General features: G+C 46.3%; 1 protein-coding gene across 19 annotated transcripts in view; it reads left to right on the forward strand.

The window, feature by feature from the left end:
* The window catches only part of HMBOX1 (homeobox containing 1), a 159,619-nt gene that overhangs the window by 78,027 nt on the left and 61,661 nt on the right, over positions 1-19,931 (forward strand). For all 19 annotated transcript variants that reach the window (XR_006289293.1, XR_006289294.1, XR_006289292.1 and 16 more), the window contains 2 exons: positions 7,768-8,247; positions 10,316-10,401. Coding sequence is in view for 15 of the 19 variants with exons in the window: in XM_037893843.2 (XP_037749771.1) it covers positions 7,768-8,247; positions 10,316-10,401 (566 nt within the window). In the remaining 4 variants the exon portion in view is untranslated. The remainder of the gene's footprint in view (positions 1-7,767; positions 8,248-10,315; positions 10,402-19,931) is intronic.

The raw sequence follows: 19,931 nt of genomic DNA on the forward strand, positions 1-19,931 counted from the left end.
AGGCTGGCACCTCCCTGATCATTCAGTTATTATCCACACCAAGCATCCATCCACATACATCCTCTATCTCTATTTTAAATCACAATTGTTAACAAAGCAAGATGAATATAACAAAAGGGCGGGGAGTCTCTGGCTGCTGTTTCTGTTGTTACAGAGTATTGCTTTGAGTCTCTCTGTGTGAGTAGTTGTTACAAAGAATTGCTTTGAGAACAGCTCTCTGTCTTAGAAAACACAATTAGCAGCTTGCAAGTTTCACACAGAGGGAGAGAAACAGTACCAAAAACCAAGAGACCTCTTAATTAGTAATACCCTGGAATTTAAACTATGGGGAATCAAACTCATTTGTGATTTTAATACAGAACTTCTTTAATATGATCCAACATTTTAAACCTGCTGTCTATTAATTTCATTCTGCGACCCCTGTTCTTGTGGCATAATTAAACAAGTCCCAACGAGCAGCAGTAGCTATGTTGGTGGGAGAGAGTCTCCTGCCGACAGTGCTGTCCAAACCAGCACTTCTGTCGGTGTAACTTAAGTCAATCAGGAGTGGGTTTGTTTTTTTTCCCCCCCCCACACCTCTGACTGACAATTTTACCAACAAAAGTGCTAGTGTAGATATAGCTAGTAGTAAAAACAACAAGGAGTCTGGTGGCACCTTAAAGACTAATAGATTTATTTGGGCATAAGCTTTTGTGGGTAAAAAACCCACTTCAGATGCATGGAGAGGTGGGATTTTTACCCTCTGTAACTGGGTGCAGACTCACTGGCAGCGCCTCCTTCTGGTCATCTCAGGGAATTAGTGTTCCAGCTTCTGGGGCGCTCTCTTCAGGCCAGTGTCTCGCCTTGCTGCTGGCTCCCATGTCCCTCCCAGGACCCTGGTGCCCCTTTCACTGGGTGCTGCCCCCTGGCAGTACCCCACAGGTCTGGGTCTCCCCCTCCCAGGGGAACCCCTCACCCACTATCCCTACCTTGCCTCAGTCGTAGGCTCCTGCCAGTCATCAGCTAGCCCCCGCCCCTTGGGGCAGATTGCAGTATGAGCCACTCCTCACAGGCAAGGTTGGGTTTGGACCCGCTGCCTTGGTCTAACCTTGGGCTGTCCCCTGCAACCCCAGTACCTGTTGGGCCTAATGCTAGGCTGCAGTCTGGGGCTTTCCTGGCTGGAGCTCCTCAGGCCCTTCCCCAGCCCTGCTCCAATCTAGGTCCTTGCAGCCAGGTCCCTCCCTCTCAGAAGCCAGAGAGAGTGTGCTCTTCTGCGCCTGGCTTTTATAAGGCCCACTGGGTCTGTTTGGGGTGTGGCCCCCAGCTGCGGCTGCTCTGCCAATCAGCCCAGCTCTTCCCCTGCCCCACCCTCTCCCAGGGCTATCTTAAACCCCTCTGGGCCCAAGTGGGTGTCCACACCTCTATGCCCCCCCCCTCAGACCCCCATGCTTGGGGGAAGGGGGGCCTCTCGGCCAGGGCTCCCTGGAACTAGCCCTCCAGGATTGCCCCTCCAGGCTTGCACACCTTCTCTCTGAGGCCTCCCAGGCCCGGGACATCTCCCGGACCTGGGTCTCCGCCCTCCGGCGGGCTCATTCCACGCCCTCAAGTCGCACCCTTAGGTCCAGGTCCCCCAGAGCCTCTTCTCTCTCTGTCTGGGTCCCCACTATTCCCTGTCCTACCCCAACCTGGGTCCCGGCCTCCTGCTGGGCCCAGTCCGTTTTGGGTTTCCCTGTCACAGACCTCCCCAGCGACGGTCTGGGTCCCAGCCGGTCGCAGGATCCCCGCCGTCCCGGTTGCGGTCTTTGCCACCTCCCCTGGGTGGCCCACTGGCTGGTCAGCCGCTCTCTCGGCTGCCTCCAGCTGCATTTGCCCTCCCGCTAGTGGGCAATCTTTCCGTAGGTGGCCCGGCTCCCAGCATCACCAAGAGGCTCCCCGCCTCCGTGTTGCCCAGGCCTCCTGCTTCTTCCCGTTGTCCCTCGCTGGGCCAGCCCTTCCTGGGTTGCCCTGGGTCGTGTTCCTTGGGCCAGGGCACTCTCGCCAAAGGTGCCTCCACCATCCCAACACGCCCGGAGTCGCCTGGGTTCCGTTACCCAGCAGACGACTTGAGGGACCTGCCACCGTCTTGTCCCGGGTTGAGGCATCCCGCCTCCAGCCCCGTAGGGACAGTCCTGTCTTATGTGCCCGTGCCTGGCACAGGCGTAACAAGTCCTTCTTTCTGCGCCAGGCCTCCTGGCCCTAGCGGCGGGCTCCTCCCTCTGGCCTCGGCGGTTCCTCCTGAACATGCGCCGGAGGAGCTTCCGCAAGGCCCGCTGTTCACCCACCAGCCGGGCCATCTGTCCTTGGAGGGCCCACTGCGCCTCCCATAATCCATTCTGGGTCTCCCGGTCCCCCTTCAGGCCGTCAGCCCCCTTCCACTGGGCCGCTGACACCGGGCCCCACCCAGGGACAACATGCCTGTAAAAGACCCCGGTGTACCTGGGATCCATCGTCCCTGCTTCTCCACCTTCAAGTTCTCCTTTCTGATTCGGGCAATCGTCCCACAGTCCGTGCCCTTGCCCTTTGCATCAGGGGCGGACCGCTCATGCCCACATTCTCCACCACTCTGTAACCGGGCGCAGACTCACTGGCGGCACCTCCTGCTGGTCATCTCAGGGAATTAGTGTTCCAGCCTCCGGAGCGCTCTCTTCAGGCCAGTGTCTCGCCTTGCTGCTGGCTCCCGTGTCCCTCCCAGGACCCCAGTGCCCCTTTCACTGGGTGCTGCCCCCTGGCAGTACCCCACAGGTCTGGGTCTCCCCCTCCCAGGGAAACCCCCCCCCACCCACTATCCCTACCTTGCCTCAGTCGTAGGCTCCTGCCAGTCACCAGCTAGCCCCCGCCCCTTGGGGCAGATTGCAGTATGAACCACTCATCACAGGCAAGGTTGGGTTTGGACCCGCTGCCTCGGTCTAACCTTGGGCTGTCCCCTGCAACCCTAGTACCTCTTGGGCCTAATGTTAGGCCGCAGCCTGGGGCTTTCCTGGCTGGAGCTCCTCAGGCCCTTCCCCAGCCCTGCTCCAATCTAGGTCCCTGCAGCCAGGTACCTCCCTCTCAGAAGCTAGAGAGAGTATCTCTTCTACTCCTGGCTTTTATAAGGCCCACTGGGTCTGTTTGGGGCGTGGCACCCAACTGCAGCTGCTCTGCCAATAAGCCCAGCTGTTCCCCTTCCCCAGCCCTCTCCCAGGGCTATCTTAAACCTCTCTGGGCCCAAGCGGGTGTCTACCCCGCTCCACTCACAAAAGCTTATGCCAAAATAAATCTGTTAGTCTTTAAGGTGCCACCAGACTCCTATGTGGGGATAAAGTACTAGAGAATGTCCATTAATTAATTGAGGTGGATGAAATTAATTATTCTAAAGTGGCTGGGTTGCTTCACTCCTTTGTAAATTGGTCTTTAACAAGGAAAGTGAAAAAGGAGGCATGAAGAACTAGAAAGTAACTGAGACCTGGTTAAAATAACTGTACTATCAACTCAGTGTAGTTATTCTTTAAAACGCTGTGGATGCTTGGTAACATTGAACATGTTCTAGTGTTGCCAACTCTTGTGACTTTTATTGTGGGTCTCACGTTATGTGGTATTTTTCTTGAAGTCCCAGCTCTTGCATTTGGATATCAAGTTTTTTGTAGTCCTCATCATTGAGTAGAAAATCTTGAAAATGTGACCTGCCGTTCAAAATCCACAAAGCAAATAAGTCTTTCACGTATTTTATTTAAAAAAAACCTCTTGGCTCGTGGTTTTTGGGTGTCTGACTCACAATTTAAAGCATGTGAGCTTATGCTTAAGACAGTTAACTAACAAATGTGCAGAATTGTTGATGGTCCTTTTTGAGAAGTGATGGAGAGCTGGGAAAGGAAAACTGGATAAACCAAAAGCCGATTCGCCACAGCCTGCAAGGAGCCAGTGTTTCTCTTGCCTGACATTGTGCCAGTCTTCGGGTGTGTCTACATTGGAGCTGGAAGATGTAAATTCCAGCTCGAGGAAACGTACCCACACTAGCTCTGATTGAGCAAGGGCTCTCAAAACAGAAGTGCAGCAGGAGGGGCTGGCCGTGTTGAGTATGTTCCTAGCATCTCGGAAGGGATTGTACTTAAGATGTCTAGCCCCTCCCACTGCTTGTGCGACTGCAGCTACACTTCTAGTTTCACCGGGCTAGCTCAGTCAAAGCTAGTGCGGGTACATGTCCTCAAGCTGGAATTCCTGCTGGAGCAGGAAGGTGTAGACATACCCTCAGTTCACCCACGCTAGCTCTGCTTGACTTAGCATGCTAAAAATATCACTGTACCTGAGGTAGCACAGACAGTGTCAGAGAGGGGCTCGGTGGGCATGTACTCATGTGGCTAGCCCAGCCTATTACCCATGCTACCCTAACTACACTGCTATTTTTAGCATGCTGCCTCGAGCAGAATTACCACAGGTACCTCTGCTCACGCTGGGAATCATACCTCCCAGCAAAAGGTAGATGTACCCTAAGTGTCTAATTTGAATCTGCTCCCTTTCTTTGCATTAGAACAACCCTCCCTGCCCTCAGTCAGAAATTGGAGGTCAGACTAAAGAGAGGAAAATACAATCTAAAATCAAATAAAAGGTTATGAATTAAATCCTCTCAAATGAGGATTTACTATGGAAAAGCGCCACACCTTTTAAAACTATGTTTTGGGGTCATAGCCACATCTGGAAGCGAGCTTAAAGAGCACATTAAGGCCCCAGTCCTGCCAGAGCCTATGAGGTCACTGGGGCTTTGTGTGGGTGTAATGCATTTTAGGATCCTGGCCTAAATCTGTAGACGTTATTAAACTGGAAAGTGCTGGGAACCCAAAGGTTGGTAGGTACGTGATACAATACTTAGGCCAGGTCTATATTAAAAACTTAGTTCAACCCAGCTATGTCTCTCAGGGGTGTGAAAAATCCATCCCCTTGAGGGATGTAGTTAAATCCCAAGTGTAGATAAGATTAGGTCAACAGAAGAATTCTCTTGTCAACCTAGCTACTGGGTCTCAGGGAGGTGGATTAACTATAGTGACAGGAGAAACCTCCCATCACTGTAGTGAGTGTCTGCACTGAAGCGCTAGAGCAGCACAGCTGCAGCTGCACCAGTGTAGCGGTTTAAGTGTAGACACAGCCTTAGTGTGTGTTCTTAAGATGGGTCAGCTAACCTTCAGTAGCTGACTCCAGTTAAAATAGCAATGAAGACATGGCAATTTAGGTTAGCAGTTTGAATTAAAGCTTGGGGTTGAATTCAAGTTGCTAACCCAAGTTAAAATTGGCGTTGCTATGTTTTCACTGCTATTTTTAACTTGGATTAGCAAACCTGAGTTAAGAACCCACCTTTGTTTTGCAGTATAGACAAATGACTGGACAACCACTGGAACACTGTGTACCGTTCAGGGCACCTTGGTAATAGAAAGACAAACAAACTGAATGGAATTCAGAGAAGGATATTCCCTACATTATATATAATTTCATTTTCCCTCAGGACTAAGCTAAATGATCTGGGAGCTGGCTTCCATCTCTTAATTGTTTGCAATTCCATTCAGTTATTAGATTTCTACACTGGCTGTTACACTCTGCTTATAGTGGGCTAAGTTGGGAGCCAGGTTTTTTTTTTTTTTTTTAATTTAAAATAATCCTTATTGGAGAAATTAATACTAATCAGCCATAAAAATCAGACTCTTGGGAGTGATACACTGCCAGTGGCAGCAGGAGAGCCGCGTTGGGGGCATGACTTCAGCCTGATCCCACCCTCGCAGCTAGGGTCACCTGGAAGGGGCATGAGTCCCTGTGAATCCTCCTCCCCCTACCCACCCACCTCTCCACCGGTGGCAGCAGCAATGCAGAGCGGTTGCGAGGATGTACACACTTGTGGACTTCAGAAGAAAAATGTGCATTCGTTCATTAAATCATTTTTTAAGAACGCAGCCATAGCCGCTTCTACGGTTGTGAGAAGCAAACCAGTGAAAGGGACTGAGTACATATAGCAGTGCAGGACTGGAGGTGGGAGGTTCTGCTTCAGTGCCCTTCCCCCTCTACCCTGGGATTCCATCGACAAGGGCAAAACCCTTTTTAAAGGGACCCATGCACCCTGTATCAGCATCATGGTACGGCAGCGTAGCTCTAGCCTGGCCCATCTCTCTCCCCGCAGGTCACAGAACTCCAGCTTGGGGTGTGAGTGCCTGGAAAGGACCCCCCTTTACCCACACCAACACCAGTAGTAGTCAGGACTGGGAACTGCCATACCACTGCAGCTTCTGTGTGCCTTTGGCCCAGCACAGAGAAAGACATAAACACCGAGTTCATTAGGGATGCAGGGTTGTTGGGGCAGGCAGCCCCACTCCTATAAAGGTTTGGGATTCTCGTCGGGGCCCCATTCCCCCACTGGTTTCAGTATGCTGTCAGCTCTCTCTCCCACCACTGCCATGCTTGGGATTCCAGGTGGGCTCCAATGAGCTTCAGAGAGTTTGCCATTGCTTCTCCCCTCACACCTTTGTGTAGGACCACAGGAAGGGGAGAATGCCCCATAATTTTTTCCCCACTCTCATGCTGCCCTCTGACCTCCAGCCGCCATCTCCAAGATCTTCTGATGGCTGAAAGAAGGGCCCCTGCTTCCTGCAGACTTTAGAAGAGCTATTATGAGGGAACTTGAGGGGAGAAAGATTAAGGGGTCGTATGGCCATTTCCCATGGATCTGCTGAGGCCTGCCGCGAAGGGAGAGTGCCCAGCAAGCCTCAGGATATTGTCCACCATTATGCAAAGTTTAGGAGGAAAAAAGTTCTTTTGACAAGCCTCCCTAGTGATTATACATGAGATCTCCCTTGGCAAAGAACAAGGCTGGGGCCTTATTTCTTTAAATGAAAGAGCTCAGGTCTCTAACAGTAATTAGACATGCTGCACTCTGCTTGTCAGGTCTGGTGATCCATGGCAACATTCCAGATTCAAAAGTTAACAGCTTCTGAAATCAAACTTCAATCAACGTTGGTGCTGCGGGGCACTAGATTTCAGTTAGGGAAGTTCAGGAAACTGGGTTTTAGCTCTCTCCTTCCTTCAAAAAAGTTAAGACTATTTGAACTCTTCACACTTCTGACATTAGGGAATCATATAACTCATTAACCCTTTTCTGCATCCCTGAATATTTTTAGAAAAATTGTACATCTGGCCCAGCTCTAACCTGCGAGTTTTGAGGCCAGTGGGTAGAACCCTGCAAATCTGGATATCCGCTTTATATCCACGGACCATGTTTGCGGATCAGATGTGCATACAAATTTTGTATCCACACAGGGCTCTACCAGTGGGACTTTCCTGGTGGATTTGGGGGTTGGGCAAAATTGGGCATATAACGGAATCTCAGTTGCAGCCTTAATTATGGAGCAACTGTCGTCATTCCATAAGGCTTGTTTATTGAAGATAAGAGAGTAGAAAAGGGAGCTGGGGATGGGAAAGTAATCAAAAGGTATGTTGGGCGAGATTTGAAGTAAGAGAGTGAGGTATTCTCTGAAAACTATGCAAAGTTATTCCTTACCAGAAGCAAACAAACAATGAACCTGAAGTTAATGGGAGCTTTGCCATCGAGTTCAATGAGTGAGAGGTATTCCGCCCATTGGGCCGGCTTGCCCTCACTTATATGATTTACACTGGTGTAAATGAGACCAGAATCAGGCCTATTGTCTTCTGTTAAGTGCCATATCTGAGATGCTGTTCATGTCCCATAGTGAGCTTTTGCACTAAACTGGTTGCTTTCACATTTCACCTTATTTTTAGTCTGCTGGAAACCATGTCTCACTACACAGATGAACCCAGATTTACTATAGAGCAGATAGACCTGCTTCAGCGCCTGAGACGTACTGGAATGACCAGACACGAAATCCTCCACGCCTTGGAAACCTTGGACCGTCTCGATCAAGAGCATAGTGACAAGTTTGGAAGAAGGTCTAGCTATGGAGGTGGTTCCTACGGCAACAGTACCAACAATATCCCAGCATCTTCCTCTACAGCCACAGCTTCTACGCAGACCCAGCATTCTGGGATGTCCCCATCGCCTAGCAACAGTTACGACACCTCCCCACAGCCTTGCACTACTAATCAGAACGGGAGGGAGAGTAACGAGAGGTTGTCGGCTTTCAATGGGAAGATGTCACCCACACGCTATCCACTTGCAAACAGCTTGGCTCAAAGATCGTACAGTTTTGAAGCTTCTGAAGAGGACTTGGACGTAGATGACAAAGTGGAAGAACTGATGAGGTTAGTAAAACTTGTAGATGGTTTAGTAAATCAGCCTGACGAACCCTCTAAGAAGAGAACTGCATCTTGGGTGGAGCGGGGCGGGAGGGTTACTTTAGTGGTTATATGTATTGTCAATAGTGTGAGGGGTGCCTTAGATAATTATCCCCATGTTTGTCCCCCGTTGGCCACCCTCCCCTTCGAAGCCCTGTGCACATTTTGTCCTGGGCTATGTCACAGATCCCTTTTCAGTCTTAGTTTTTTCCAAAGCCTGGATTGAGTTCCTTATCTCAGTGCACTGTTTCCATCCTCACCACATTCAAATCCCTTGGAAACAGTCCTCTTCTCCCATGAGATTCTCCACCACGGGCTCATGTCAGTCGAATGCCTTCTCTTTCCCAACGTTATATGGGAGAAGAGGGAAACGGCTCTGTTAATGCCTTCTTCACGGACTTAATATATCATGTCTTATCTGCCTTTTGGATAATAAGCTCCTTGTGGCAGGACTGCCTCTGTTTGTGTGTTATGTAGGGCCAAGAATGACAGCACTGAAATAAAAACAATTATGAAAAGGCAGGTCTCATCTATGGAGAACTTATAGTCAAGATCAGTGGTCATCTTTTTTCCTGTTGAGGGGCTTCTTCCTTGTTAGGCAGGATACCCCTTCCATTTAGCAATATGGGAAAGGTTAGGGTGGTTGTTGCTCCAAAATTAAGAATCCATGATCTTAATAGTGTATAAGATGAGAGATGGAAGATTAGCTCAAGCAAGAGGCAGAATGAGTGGTGAAATGTAGCATGTCTTTTAAATTCAGTTGTGGGGGTTTTTTTTTTTTTGTATTTTATGATTTATTTGTTGTTGTTGCTGCTGTTTTGGAGTGTTATGTTTTCTCATGTATACTTGGCAAATATTGGACTGGGGCTTGTAGACCCCTGGAGGACATGCATTTTAAGGAGGGACTGAATGAAGGTGTGGTGGCTGGGTCAAGGAGACTCAGAAATGAGTGGGGAGAACCACAAAGGTGGTGAGTCATGCTGCTTGAGCTCAGCATAGTGGGGAATCTGAAAGAGTTGAGGGTAGCAGTAGGCAGGCGCTCCTTTCGCTGAAATCTACCTGTTGTCGGATTGGGAGTTCATGAGCATGATGCCCCAGATAGTGTTTGGTGCTTGTTCCTGTTGAAATGTCCCATGTTTTCTTGTGTGGAGGGTGCGGGTTGGGCGTAGAAGAGATGACGAACCTGCAGTATTTGTGTTTCACTCACACTTTCCAAGCTCAAGGCTGGTCACATTACAATTTTGATCACCGAACCCTACTCAGAAAAAGTCAAAGAAAATATGTGCTACCCAGGAATAAACCCAACCTGATTTTAAAAGCCCAACAAAACGGATTCTGAATTTCACAGGTGCAGGCGTTTGTTTACTGCAGTTTAAGCTTGCTGCATATTACAGCCCCTGAGAAACCAGTAAATTCTTTTCCTTTTAGCATAATTATTCAGTCCCTTCTGAACCATCTCTCCACATTTTTTAAAAATAATCCTTCCAGAAAAACTAGGGATATAACGATGACGGGTATTCCTTCATTCAGTGCACCCACACACCAGGCTTTTGGGGGCAAGGAAGGTTGTTGGGGTGGAGGTTGCGAAATCTCTTTTCCTTCCTTCAGCCCCGTTGTTTGAAATGTTTGAGAGGGCTTGTCGATATCCTCATTTGTGGAGCTAACCATGCAGACCCTGCTATCTTTTATTTTTTGTGCTTCATTTTATGACTGAGTTTTAATGCTGGCGTGAGAGATTTATTCATCCCTGTGTAATGAAACTTTGTACATTCCATATGGCAGCCCTACACCTAGTATGAATTATATAGGCTATGAGTCATCCATCTGCCTGCTGGGATGATTTGATCAAACATGACACTCATTAAAAGAAGTGTCCACTGGTGAGCTATTTTGACTGTCCCCCCTCTTTCCCCCCCCCCCCCCCCCCCCCGGGCAGAGGCCCCCACCCCTTAAGCAAAGGAAATAAAACCATTTTACATCTTCAGAGTGCCCTTTGGTCTGTCTGTCTCTCTCGTTTTTTGTTTTGTTTTGGTAGGAGGGACAGCAGCGTGATAAAGGAGGAAATCAAAGCCTTTCTTGCCAATCGGAGGATTTCTCAAGCAGTTGTTGCACAGGTAACAGGTAAGAGCTTGAAGAGCCCTTTATCCATTTTGAGTCCTGTGTCTAGCCTCCTGTGTGTGCTGGTGCAGATGTTGGATTATTGCTCGGCTTTCTGCATTGCAGTGCAGATCTGTCAGCTTAGTCATGATAATGTATGCCTTTGATTTAAGACCCATTGTCCCGCACATCATAGAACTTCCCCAGTGAATCACTTTTTTTGTGTGTGTGTGTGGCTTTTGCTAGCAAATTTTATTTTACAGCATTGCAATAAGCGCAGAGTTCCTATCTTAAAACTAAAACAGTTTTCTTTAATTCTGAAGTTACACTATTACGTGTGGCAAATGTATATACACAAATATATATCTGGGAATGTATCCATAGCTGGCATCAATACACTTAGCATACTGATTGTGAGAGTTTGTCCACTTGTCCTTGAGTCGCAAATAATAATAAAAGGCAGATCTGAGGGGCGAGGGAATGGCCATATTAACTGTAACCTTGTTTCAAAGGGGAAAGAACCCTATTTCTTCCTCTTTCCCTCTTTTTCTCCATTGGCATTAGGGATGAGTGAGCAGACTCCAGTAAAGCTATTTAGACCTTCACACAATATGCTGTTTGCAAAGCACTTTACAAATGTGGATTAATTCTTTGCAGAGAGGTTTAAGTGGCTTGGCCAAGGCCATCCAGAGAGTTTGGTAGCAGAATCAGGAGTACAACTGGAGACAAAACAACTTACTCTTCCTGACCTTTATTTATTTATTTTTAGACCCACGCCTGAATAGAAGTCTTGAAATAGATAATTAAGAAAGAAAATGTGACTATAAGTGCCAAACTCTTGTGAGAGGAGAAGTTCTAGAGAATTGCCTTGTAGGAAATGATCCTGCACCGATGGGAAGATGGCCTGGATGGTGTTCTAGCTCTTTTCCATCTCTCCCCACACGTGAAGAGAGAGTGAACAAATGCTTGGGAAGTGTGCAGCCTCTTCCAGTGTACCCACTCTCGGTTTACAAAGGCAGATGCTGTGAGGAAAGGAAAAGAAACAAGACTCATTCCTTGGATCTTTCCAAAATTAGGGTTATTTCTGGCCCTCTTGTTATAAATCCCAATTTGACCAAAAAAGACTACCTCATGGATGAACCCCTCCCCTAAAGCTTTGCCTGCAGGTGTTGCCAGTCGGTTAGGCCTTTAAAGAAAATGCTGATGTGGACAGTGCAACTCTATTGAAGGACATTGCTTCAGGATTCCAGGTGTAAACTTTTAACTCCCCCTGTCTCTCCTAAAAAAGGCATTCTTCAATTGGGTTGTTGGGGACGAGCACATGAGTGAGTGACCGTTGGCTGCGTGGTAGCTAAAGTGGTGTATATGTCAATTTCAAATCACAGATCTTGAACTAGATCTTCAGCTCATGTAAATCAGCATAGCTGGTGTAAATTGATTTGCACTAGCTGAGGATATGACTCTTTATCTCCTTCTGCTTGCCAGCCAGAGGCCCCCTTTTTTTTCTTCCCCATCTCTTCACATAATTTTACCATTCTTGATGCGAGAGCCTTCTCTGCTCAATCTTCTGCCATTTGGGACTACTTTCTTGTCTCCCTCCATCCCATTTAAAATCTCCTCTGAAAACCTCTTTTTCCCTTGCCTAATCTTACCTCCACTGCAGCAATTTGTAAGACCCCCTGTAGGTCTAGAACCCAGGTCTGTCGAGCTGCCATGCTGCTGACATCTCCATGATGCTACTCAGCAGCAGCTGTAACCCGCTTCTGTTCTATGGCCCAACATCCTGCTGTGGACACAGACTATGGGAAGCCCCGTCTCAAGGGGTCTGACAAGCAGCAGCCTCATGGTTCCTCACTGGCTTCCCACTCTATACAGACCCAAGGGGCATTCCAGGAAGTGTCCAGACGACAGTGTGGATCTTCTGTAGTTGCCATGATCATTTCTGCTCCCTGCTCTGACCTTGACTTGCCTTGGACTTTGCCTCCTCACCTGGACCCTGAAACTTCACTTGGATTCTGACCTTTGGTTTTGACCCTGCCATGGAACCTGACTGCAAATTCCTCCACTTCTTCCAGCCTCAGATTTGCTCTGACCCTTGGTCCCAGCTGTCCTTGTTGGGATCCTGTTTAATTTTTGTGAAGTGTTTTGGGATAGAGTTCGTACAAAAGGCACCATACAAAAAAAAATACACTCTTTACTATGCATCTGCAGTAGCAAGCTATGACTTTTTCCTTTTTATTTCTCCATTGCTGGTGAGGGGGATGGTGGGAAAAGGAGGGGAGAGAAAAAATATCTAATTGTAGCTGAATGTTGAATTCCATTGCTGAGGTAGTACAATGTAGGCCTTTCAGTCTGAACCATATTCCCCCTACTTAGTTTTGTTTTTTGTTTTGTTTTGTTTTTTAATGACCATAAATTTATGAAGTGATCAAATAACAAAACCGGCATGGAGTAGTAAATGAGGAAGGCACACAGTGAAGTCTTCTGTAGTGTCGGAAGAGAACAGTGTGAAAAATGGCAAAGGAAATTGTGAAATGGTGACCAGAAAATAAAGAAACGATTGATAAGGAGAAAAACCCAGCAGAACATTTACTAGCGCTCGTACTAAATACAGAAGCTGCTTTTTATAGCAACTTTCTTTAATGGTTTCTGTAATAAGATAAACAAGAAGCTCTTGGGTTGGGAGCTGTATAAATAATCTTCTACTGATAAGAAAAATGACAGTATAAACAGGAGCTAATAATAGTTCCTGCTGAATTTCGCATCTTGTTGTTTGAAACTCCTTTAACATAGTTGCAGCTTTACTCCCTTCAAGGGTAGGTTTTCAACATTGCGTGCGGTGAGTGAGATGCCAAATCCCCCTTAACAATAACGGAGAGTGGCATGTCTTAATCTGTTGTGATAAAAACTGAAAATTTGCCCCTGAACCAAGTGGTTATAGGTACTAGGGCAGCATTTCTCAAACTGGGGGTCCCGACCCGAAAAGGGGTCACAAGACTATTGTAGGGGGGTTGTGAGAGCAGCGGCGGCTGGCCGGGCACCCAGCTCTGAAGGCAGCACTGCCGCCATTAGCAGTGCAGAAGTCAGGATGGCCTGGTATGGGAGGGTTGTCACAGCCTGAAATATTTTCAAAGGGGGTCCCAGCAAAAAAAAGTTTGAGATCCCTTGCAGTAGAGCAAAGAGTGTTTTTCTGCTCTTACTAAAGGAAGCTGCCAAGTAATTTAGGACCCTGATGTAGGGTTTGAATTTGAGGGGTTTTGGGGGTGGGGCAGAGTTTAAGTGTAGGTTTATGAAACCTAATACCTGCATTATGTATATATTTAGTGGGGGCCATAAAAGTATCTGAGCACCTCACAGATTATTAATGTATTTGTGCTCACAACACCCCTGAGGCAGGGTAGTGCTAGTATCTTCATTGTATAGATGGGGAACTGTGGGACAGAGAGGCTAAGTAACTTATCCAATGTCACATAGGAAATCTGTGGCAGAGCAGGGAGTTGAACCCAGGCCTCCTGGGTCCTAGGCTAGTGGCCTAGCCATCCTTCCTCTTAGAACATCCGTTCATATGTTTCAAAAATACATAACGACAGGGTTTTTTCTAACATGTTTGTCAACAATCATTCTGTTCATTCTACTTGTATGGCTCATCCCTGTCCCACCCTTTCTCTGTCTTGACTATTTAGACAATAAGCTCTTGAGAACAGAACCATCTCCTATGGTATGTACAGAACCTAGCACAAATAATAATCATCCATGCAGTGTTGGAAAGCCAAACACAGCAACACGGAATAGCGCACAAAGCAAAACCCAGTATGAAGAAAATGAAACTGACTAGAGCAGTTCCATTGTCACACTGAATGGAATTCAAAAAGTTATCGACCAGCATAAATGGTGAGAAACAGTTTTTTAGAATATCTGGTGTTGGTGGTGACACAGGTGAGGATTTATTTTAACATGATTTTGATCTTTGCACCTTTCCTCCAAACAAACCTTGCTAACGTACAAAGTTGATCGATGTTCTTTGCGGGCACGTATTGTACAAATCCAGGATTCGTTGTTATAAACACGAGAATGAAGGCATAAAATCAGTCAGTTCTCCTCCAAAACCAGTGCTTAATTTGTGCCTGGGCTTGCCAGAGCTGAGCCCCGGCACCTCTGGGCTTGGCAGTTCATAGCCCCGGCACCTCTGGGCTTGCTATCAGTTATGAAAGTAAAAAAATTGCATGAGTCTCGGCACCTAATTGCCTGAGCTCCAGCAACTCTTTCATTACAAATTAAGCACTGTCCAAATCCCATACTTTCCAGGTGCTTCTATATAGTTTTTTGCAAGAGAGATTAAAAAAAATAAAGATTGCAGCCACAGAGGATGAACGCACCCATCTGTGAGAGGAAGGGGAAAAACAGTGATTAGGGGCTTGTGTGAGCAGCAGTCTCCAGGGTTGCGAGCAGGTATGCGCTGAACACACTGGAGTAGCGAGCCTCTCTGCCTGCCTTCTCCTGGTGTTGGCTTTTACTGCCTCTTTGGTACGTGGGAGGTAAATCTTCTTCCAAATCATCTGCTTGGGGGACGTGGCCCAAGGAGCAGTGCAGTCTGAGGAAATATCTCTGGGTTATCATCATCTGTGAACCGGAACCTGCAATGGGGAGTGTGTCTGAGAAAAGACCTGGCAGAAAGAAAGGGCAGAGGCAAAATGGGAGCATGGAGAGAAGCAGGCAGAGGGACAGAATTGCAGGCATTTGACAAATATTCATTAAAATGTCAAACTTATCAGAATTTGCCATGGTTCTTTTGTGACTGCCTCTCCCCCCTGCATTTTCTATGACAAAGCTGGGTGCCCTCATCATGATGTACAGTATTCCTGGCTTGTTGGCCCAGAGACCAACGGACCTCGATCTTCCTCGTGATCCGTGAGTCAGTCTGAGAGATTTTTTTCCAGACAGCCGGATATTAGATGCTCCAGATAATTACCTTCGTGAATTTGCTTTTGGCAGCGTTTTTTCCTGCCAGTGTAATTTCCTGAAATAGCAGGATTAGAAGCTATGTAACTGGATGGTACTGGTGTTGGATTGAGAAGAATCCCTTTCCCAGTGCTCTGGTGAATCCACTAAATAAAACCAAATTTTTAGGAACTAGAAACTGTATCACAATCAAATAATCTTTTTTGTTATTTGTTTTTCCTACAAGGACATCATTAAAAATAAATAACAGAAGGATGGAGTTGTGGTTTAGGCCCTACATTGGGACTCAAAAGATCTAGGTTCGGTTCCTGGCTCTGTCACTCACGTTGTGTGTGATGTTGGGAAAGTCACACTCTCCCTGCCTCAGTTTCCCAACTGTAAAATGAGTATAATAATACGTGTCTATATAGGCTGCAAGGTCTTTGAGGCAGAAATCATCTCTTGCTTTGTGTACTATGTACAGTGTTGGGGCCTCTAGACTGGATCATGATACAAATAATAAAAAATTGTGTATTTCACAGAGGAAATAATTCCCAGTAGCCTTAGTTAGCATTTCATAAATACAAAGTATTATTTAATTTGCATAAGCATTCAAACTGTGCTAGCATTTTTCTAACAGTGGAAACTACAATATTTGCCCCAGAGAGGATCCGATCTGAACTGGCAAAGATAGATGAAGAGTTGGGGAGGAAAGTGATCACAAGAAGTTTGAAAGTGATGCGGTAGAGAAAGGGGAACCAATGGAGAACTCTAAAAAGTTGACTGATCAAAACAGTGAGCGAGGAAGATGACCTCAGTAGCTGCATTTTGTATGGGCTGGAGGTGGGAGGGTTGGGGGTGATGTGGGTGTTGGAGAAACCACAGAGACCGAGATATGAGGCCTGAACAAGAATTTTAGCTGTGTGGACAGAGAGAAAAGGGTCTGATTCTCAACAGGAGTGATTACCTGGAGTTAGTGTATTGATATAGATGAGATGCAGCCCACGACATTCTGAAGTGCAGGTCATGGGATGCAGTAGTCATTACAGAGCATGTCATGTTGGAACCTGCAGTAGTGTGCATAGAATTTGTAGAAGAGCACTGTTCTAATCTGTGCATTTCAATGTCCTGTACAAAGGTCCGTTTTACAGAAAGGGATTGACTGCGGAGTGATGTACCAAAGACCACAGTGAGTCAGTAGCGAAGCTGGGAATAGAACCCCAACGTCCTGGCTCTCACTCCTTTGCTTCAACCACTGGACGAAGTTACCATTAACGTTTGCAGGCAGCACGAGTGTATTAGGTAGCTGCAATCTGAACTATTTTATACAAAACAAGTGTAGCAAGTTGCCAGTGCAGCCTCTCTGGCAAAGCGTGGATGCCCCAATATATTATTATGAAAATATGTTCTGCATCCATAACTTTAGTATTTGATACTTTGCTTTTATATCCTACTTTGTTACCAAAGAACTGTACGCACAATATTTTTATTATGTAGTTAAAGGTAGACCACGGTACTTAGAAACCAGGTAATAAACTAATGCTGCCCTCACCCATCAACAGACAAAACTCATCCAGCTGAGAAACCACAACTGAGAGGCCAAACACTTAAGGCATGTAGTTCTGTGCTCAAAAAGTGTCCTGATGTGGATTGTGATGGAACACCAAAGGACACAGGTTTCAGAACCAGGTCCCTTTACTGAGCACATGTTCCAGTTGACATGATTTCAACCCCGGGGATGACTAAGTGGGAGGGCCTCAGCTGTTTGCACCATCTTTGATAGATAGGGCAGAGGCAGTCCCTGAAATAGGTTGGTTGGGGATCTACAATAAAAGCATACAGTCCTGCCTGCAGCAAGCCAGTCAGAATATACTCATAGAGCCTTCAAGTTCTCTCCCGCATCCTTGCACGAGGATTTCTGTTGAACACAAAAGTTCCTGTTTAAAAAAAACGAAACCCACCCTTTTCCTGCAGGACAAATGACATTTTAGTAGCTCCAGAATTATATATAATGCAGGCTAGTTAGGAACATAACTATGATTTTTGAAAACCTAGTTGGAGTTAACCCATATGAATTAGACTCCCCTGAGATTTTGAATCTTTCTGAAATGTTATTAGCATCTTAGTTTAACTCAAAAATACATGTTAGGAAAAAATCCCTTATTAGAGAAAATGTAAAACTCCTGCAGCCTATTTCTCATAAGTTAAATATGATCATGAGATCACGAGATGGGAGAGGTAGGTGTTTTTACCTCATGAAAAGCAACTTCGTGTTGTGTATTATAATTCTAAACAGGTGTTGGCACAGGTGGTGTTTAGCAATATATTGTTACTGTGAGCACCTCCTAGAACTTTAATTCCCAAGAGAGTTTGTATGCTGTTAACACTTTCTAGTGGCTGAACAGCCTTGTTGGGAATGCACCCTTGGCAGTTCCTTTGCCCCATTTGTTAGCCTTCTGCTTCAGCCATTTGAACACTGAATTATATAAGTTGTTGGAATAGCTTGTGGTGATCACAAATGAGTGTGTGATTTGCATCCAAGTGGGTTTTTAGACCTGTCTCTTTCCTTGTGAAACTGGTTAGTTTTGGAGTGGTAGCAGTGTTAGTCTGTATCAGCAAAAAAAATGTGAAGTACTTGTGGCACCTTAGAGATTAACAAATTTATTTGGGCATAAGCTTTTGTGCGCTAAAACCCACTTCATCGGATGCATGCAGTGGAAAATACAGTAGGAAGATCTATATACACAGAGAACATGATACAATGGGTGTTGCCACACCAACTGCAATGAGACCAATTAATTAAGGTGGGCTATTATCAGCAGGAGAAAAAAAACCTTTTGTAGTGATAATCAGGATTGCCCATTTCAAACAGCTGACAAGAAGATGTGAGTAACGGGGGGGGGGGGTAATTAGCATAGGGAAATAGTTTTTACTTTGTGTAATCACCCATCCACTCTGTCTTTATTCAAGCCTAATTTAATGATGTACAGTTTGCAAATTAATTCAAATTCTGCAGTTTCTCGTTAGTCTGTTTTTGAAGTTTTTTATTGGAGAATTGTGACTTTTAGGTCTGAAATTGAGTGACCAGGGTGGTTGACGTGTTCTCCGACTGGTTTTTGAATGTTATAATTCTTGATGTCTGATTTGTGTCCGTTTATTCTTTTGCGTAGAGATTGTCCTGTTTGGCCAATTTACAGGGCAGAGGGGCATTGTTGGCACATGATGGCATATATCACATTGGTAGATGTGCAGGTGAACGAGCCTCTTATGGTGTGGCTGATGTGATTAGGTCCTATGATGGTGTCCCTTGAATAGATGTGAGGACAGAGTTGGCAATGGGCTTTGTTGCAAGGATAGGTCCTGGGTTAGTGTTTTTGTTGTGTGGTGTGTGGTTGCTGGTGAATATTTGCTTCAGGTTGGGGAGCTGTCTGTAAGCGAGGATTGGCCTGTCTCCCAAGATCTGTGAGAGTGAGGGATTGTCTTCAGGATAGGTTGTAGATCCTTGATGATGCGCTGGAGAGGTTTAAGTTGGGGGCTGAAGGTGACGGCTAGTGGTGTTCTGTTACTTTCTTTGTCTCTGTCGGAGGGACTGGAGCAAATGTGGTTGTATCTTAGAGCTTGGCTGTAGACAATGGATCGTGTGGTGTGGTCTGGATGAAAGCTGGAGGCATGTAGGTAAGTACAGCGGTTAGTAGGTTTCCGGTGTAGGGTGGTGATTTTGTGGCCATCGCTTATTAGCAGTGTAGTGTCCAGGAAGTGGATCTCTTGTGTGGACTGGTCCCGACTGAGGTTGATGGTGGGATGGAAATTGTTGAAATCATGGTGGAATTCCTCAAGGGCTTCTTTTCCATGGGTCCAGATGATGATGTCATCAATGTAGCATAAGTAAACAACATTGTCTACAGCCAAGCTCTAAGATACACCCACATTTGCTCCAATCCCTCCGACAGAGACAAACACCTACCAGATCTCTACTGAGCATTCTTAACACTACAATACACACCTGCTGAAGTGAAGAAACAGATTAACAGAGCCAGAAGAATACCCAGAAGTCACCTACTCCAGGACAGGCCCAACAAAGAAAGTAACAGAACGCCACTAGCCATCACCTTCAGCCCCCAACTTAAACTTCTCCAGCGCATCATCAAGGATCTACAACCTATCCTGAAGGACAATCCTCACTCTCACAGATCTTGGGAGACAGGCCAGTCCTCGCTTACAGACAGCTCCCCAACCTAAAGCAAATACTCACCAGCAACCACACACCACACAACAAAAACACTAACCCAGGAACCTATCCTTGCAACAAAGCCCGTTGCCAACTCTGTCCGCACATCTATTCAAGGGACACCATCATAGGACCTAATCACATCAGCCACACCATAAGAGGCTCGTTCACCTGCACATCTACCAATGTGATATATGCCATCATGTGCCAGCAATGCCCCTCTGCCATGTACATGGGCCAAACCAGACAATCTATACGCAAAAGAATAAATGGACACAAATCAGACATCAAGAATTATAACATTCAAAAACCAGTCGGAGAACACTTCAGCCGCCCTGGTCACTCAATTTCAGACCTAAAAGTCACAATTCTCCAACAAAAAAACTTC

This window comes from Chelonia mydas, chromosome 3 (genome assembly GCF_015237465.2).
Source record: "Chelonia mydas isolate rCheMyd1 chromosome 3, rCheMyd1.pri.v2, whole genome shotgun sequence".
NCBI lineage: Eukaryota > Metazoa > Chordata > Testudines > Cheloniidae > Chelonia > Chelonia mydas.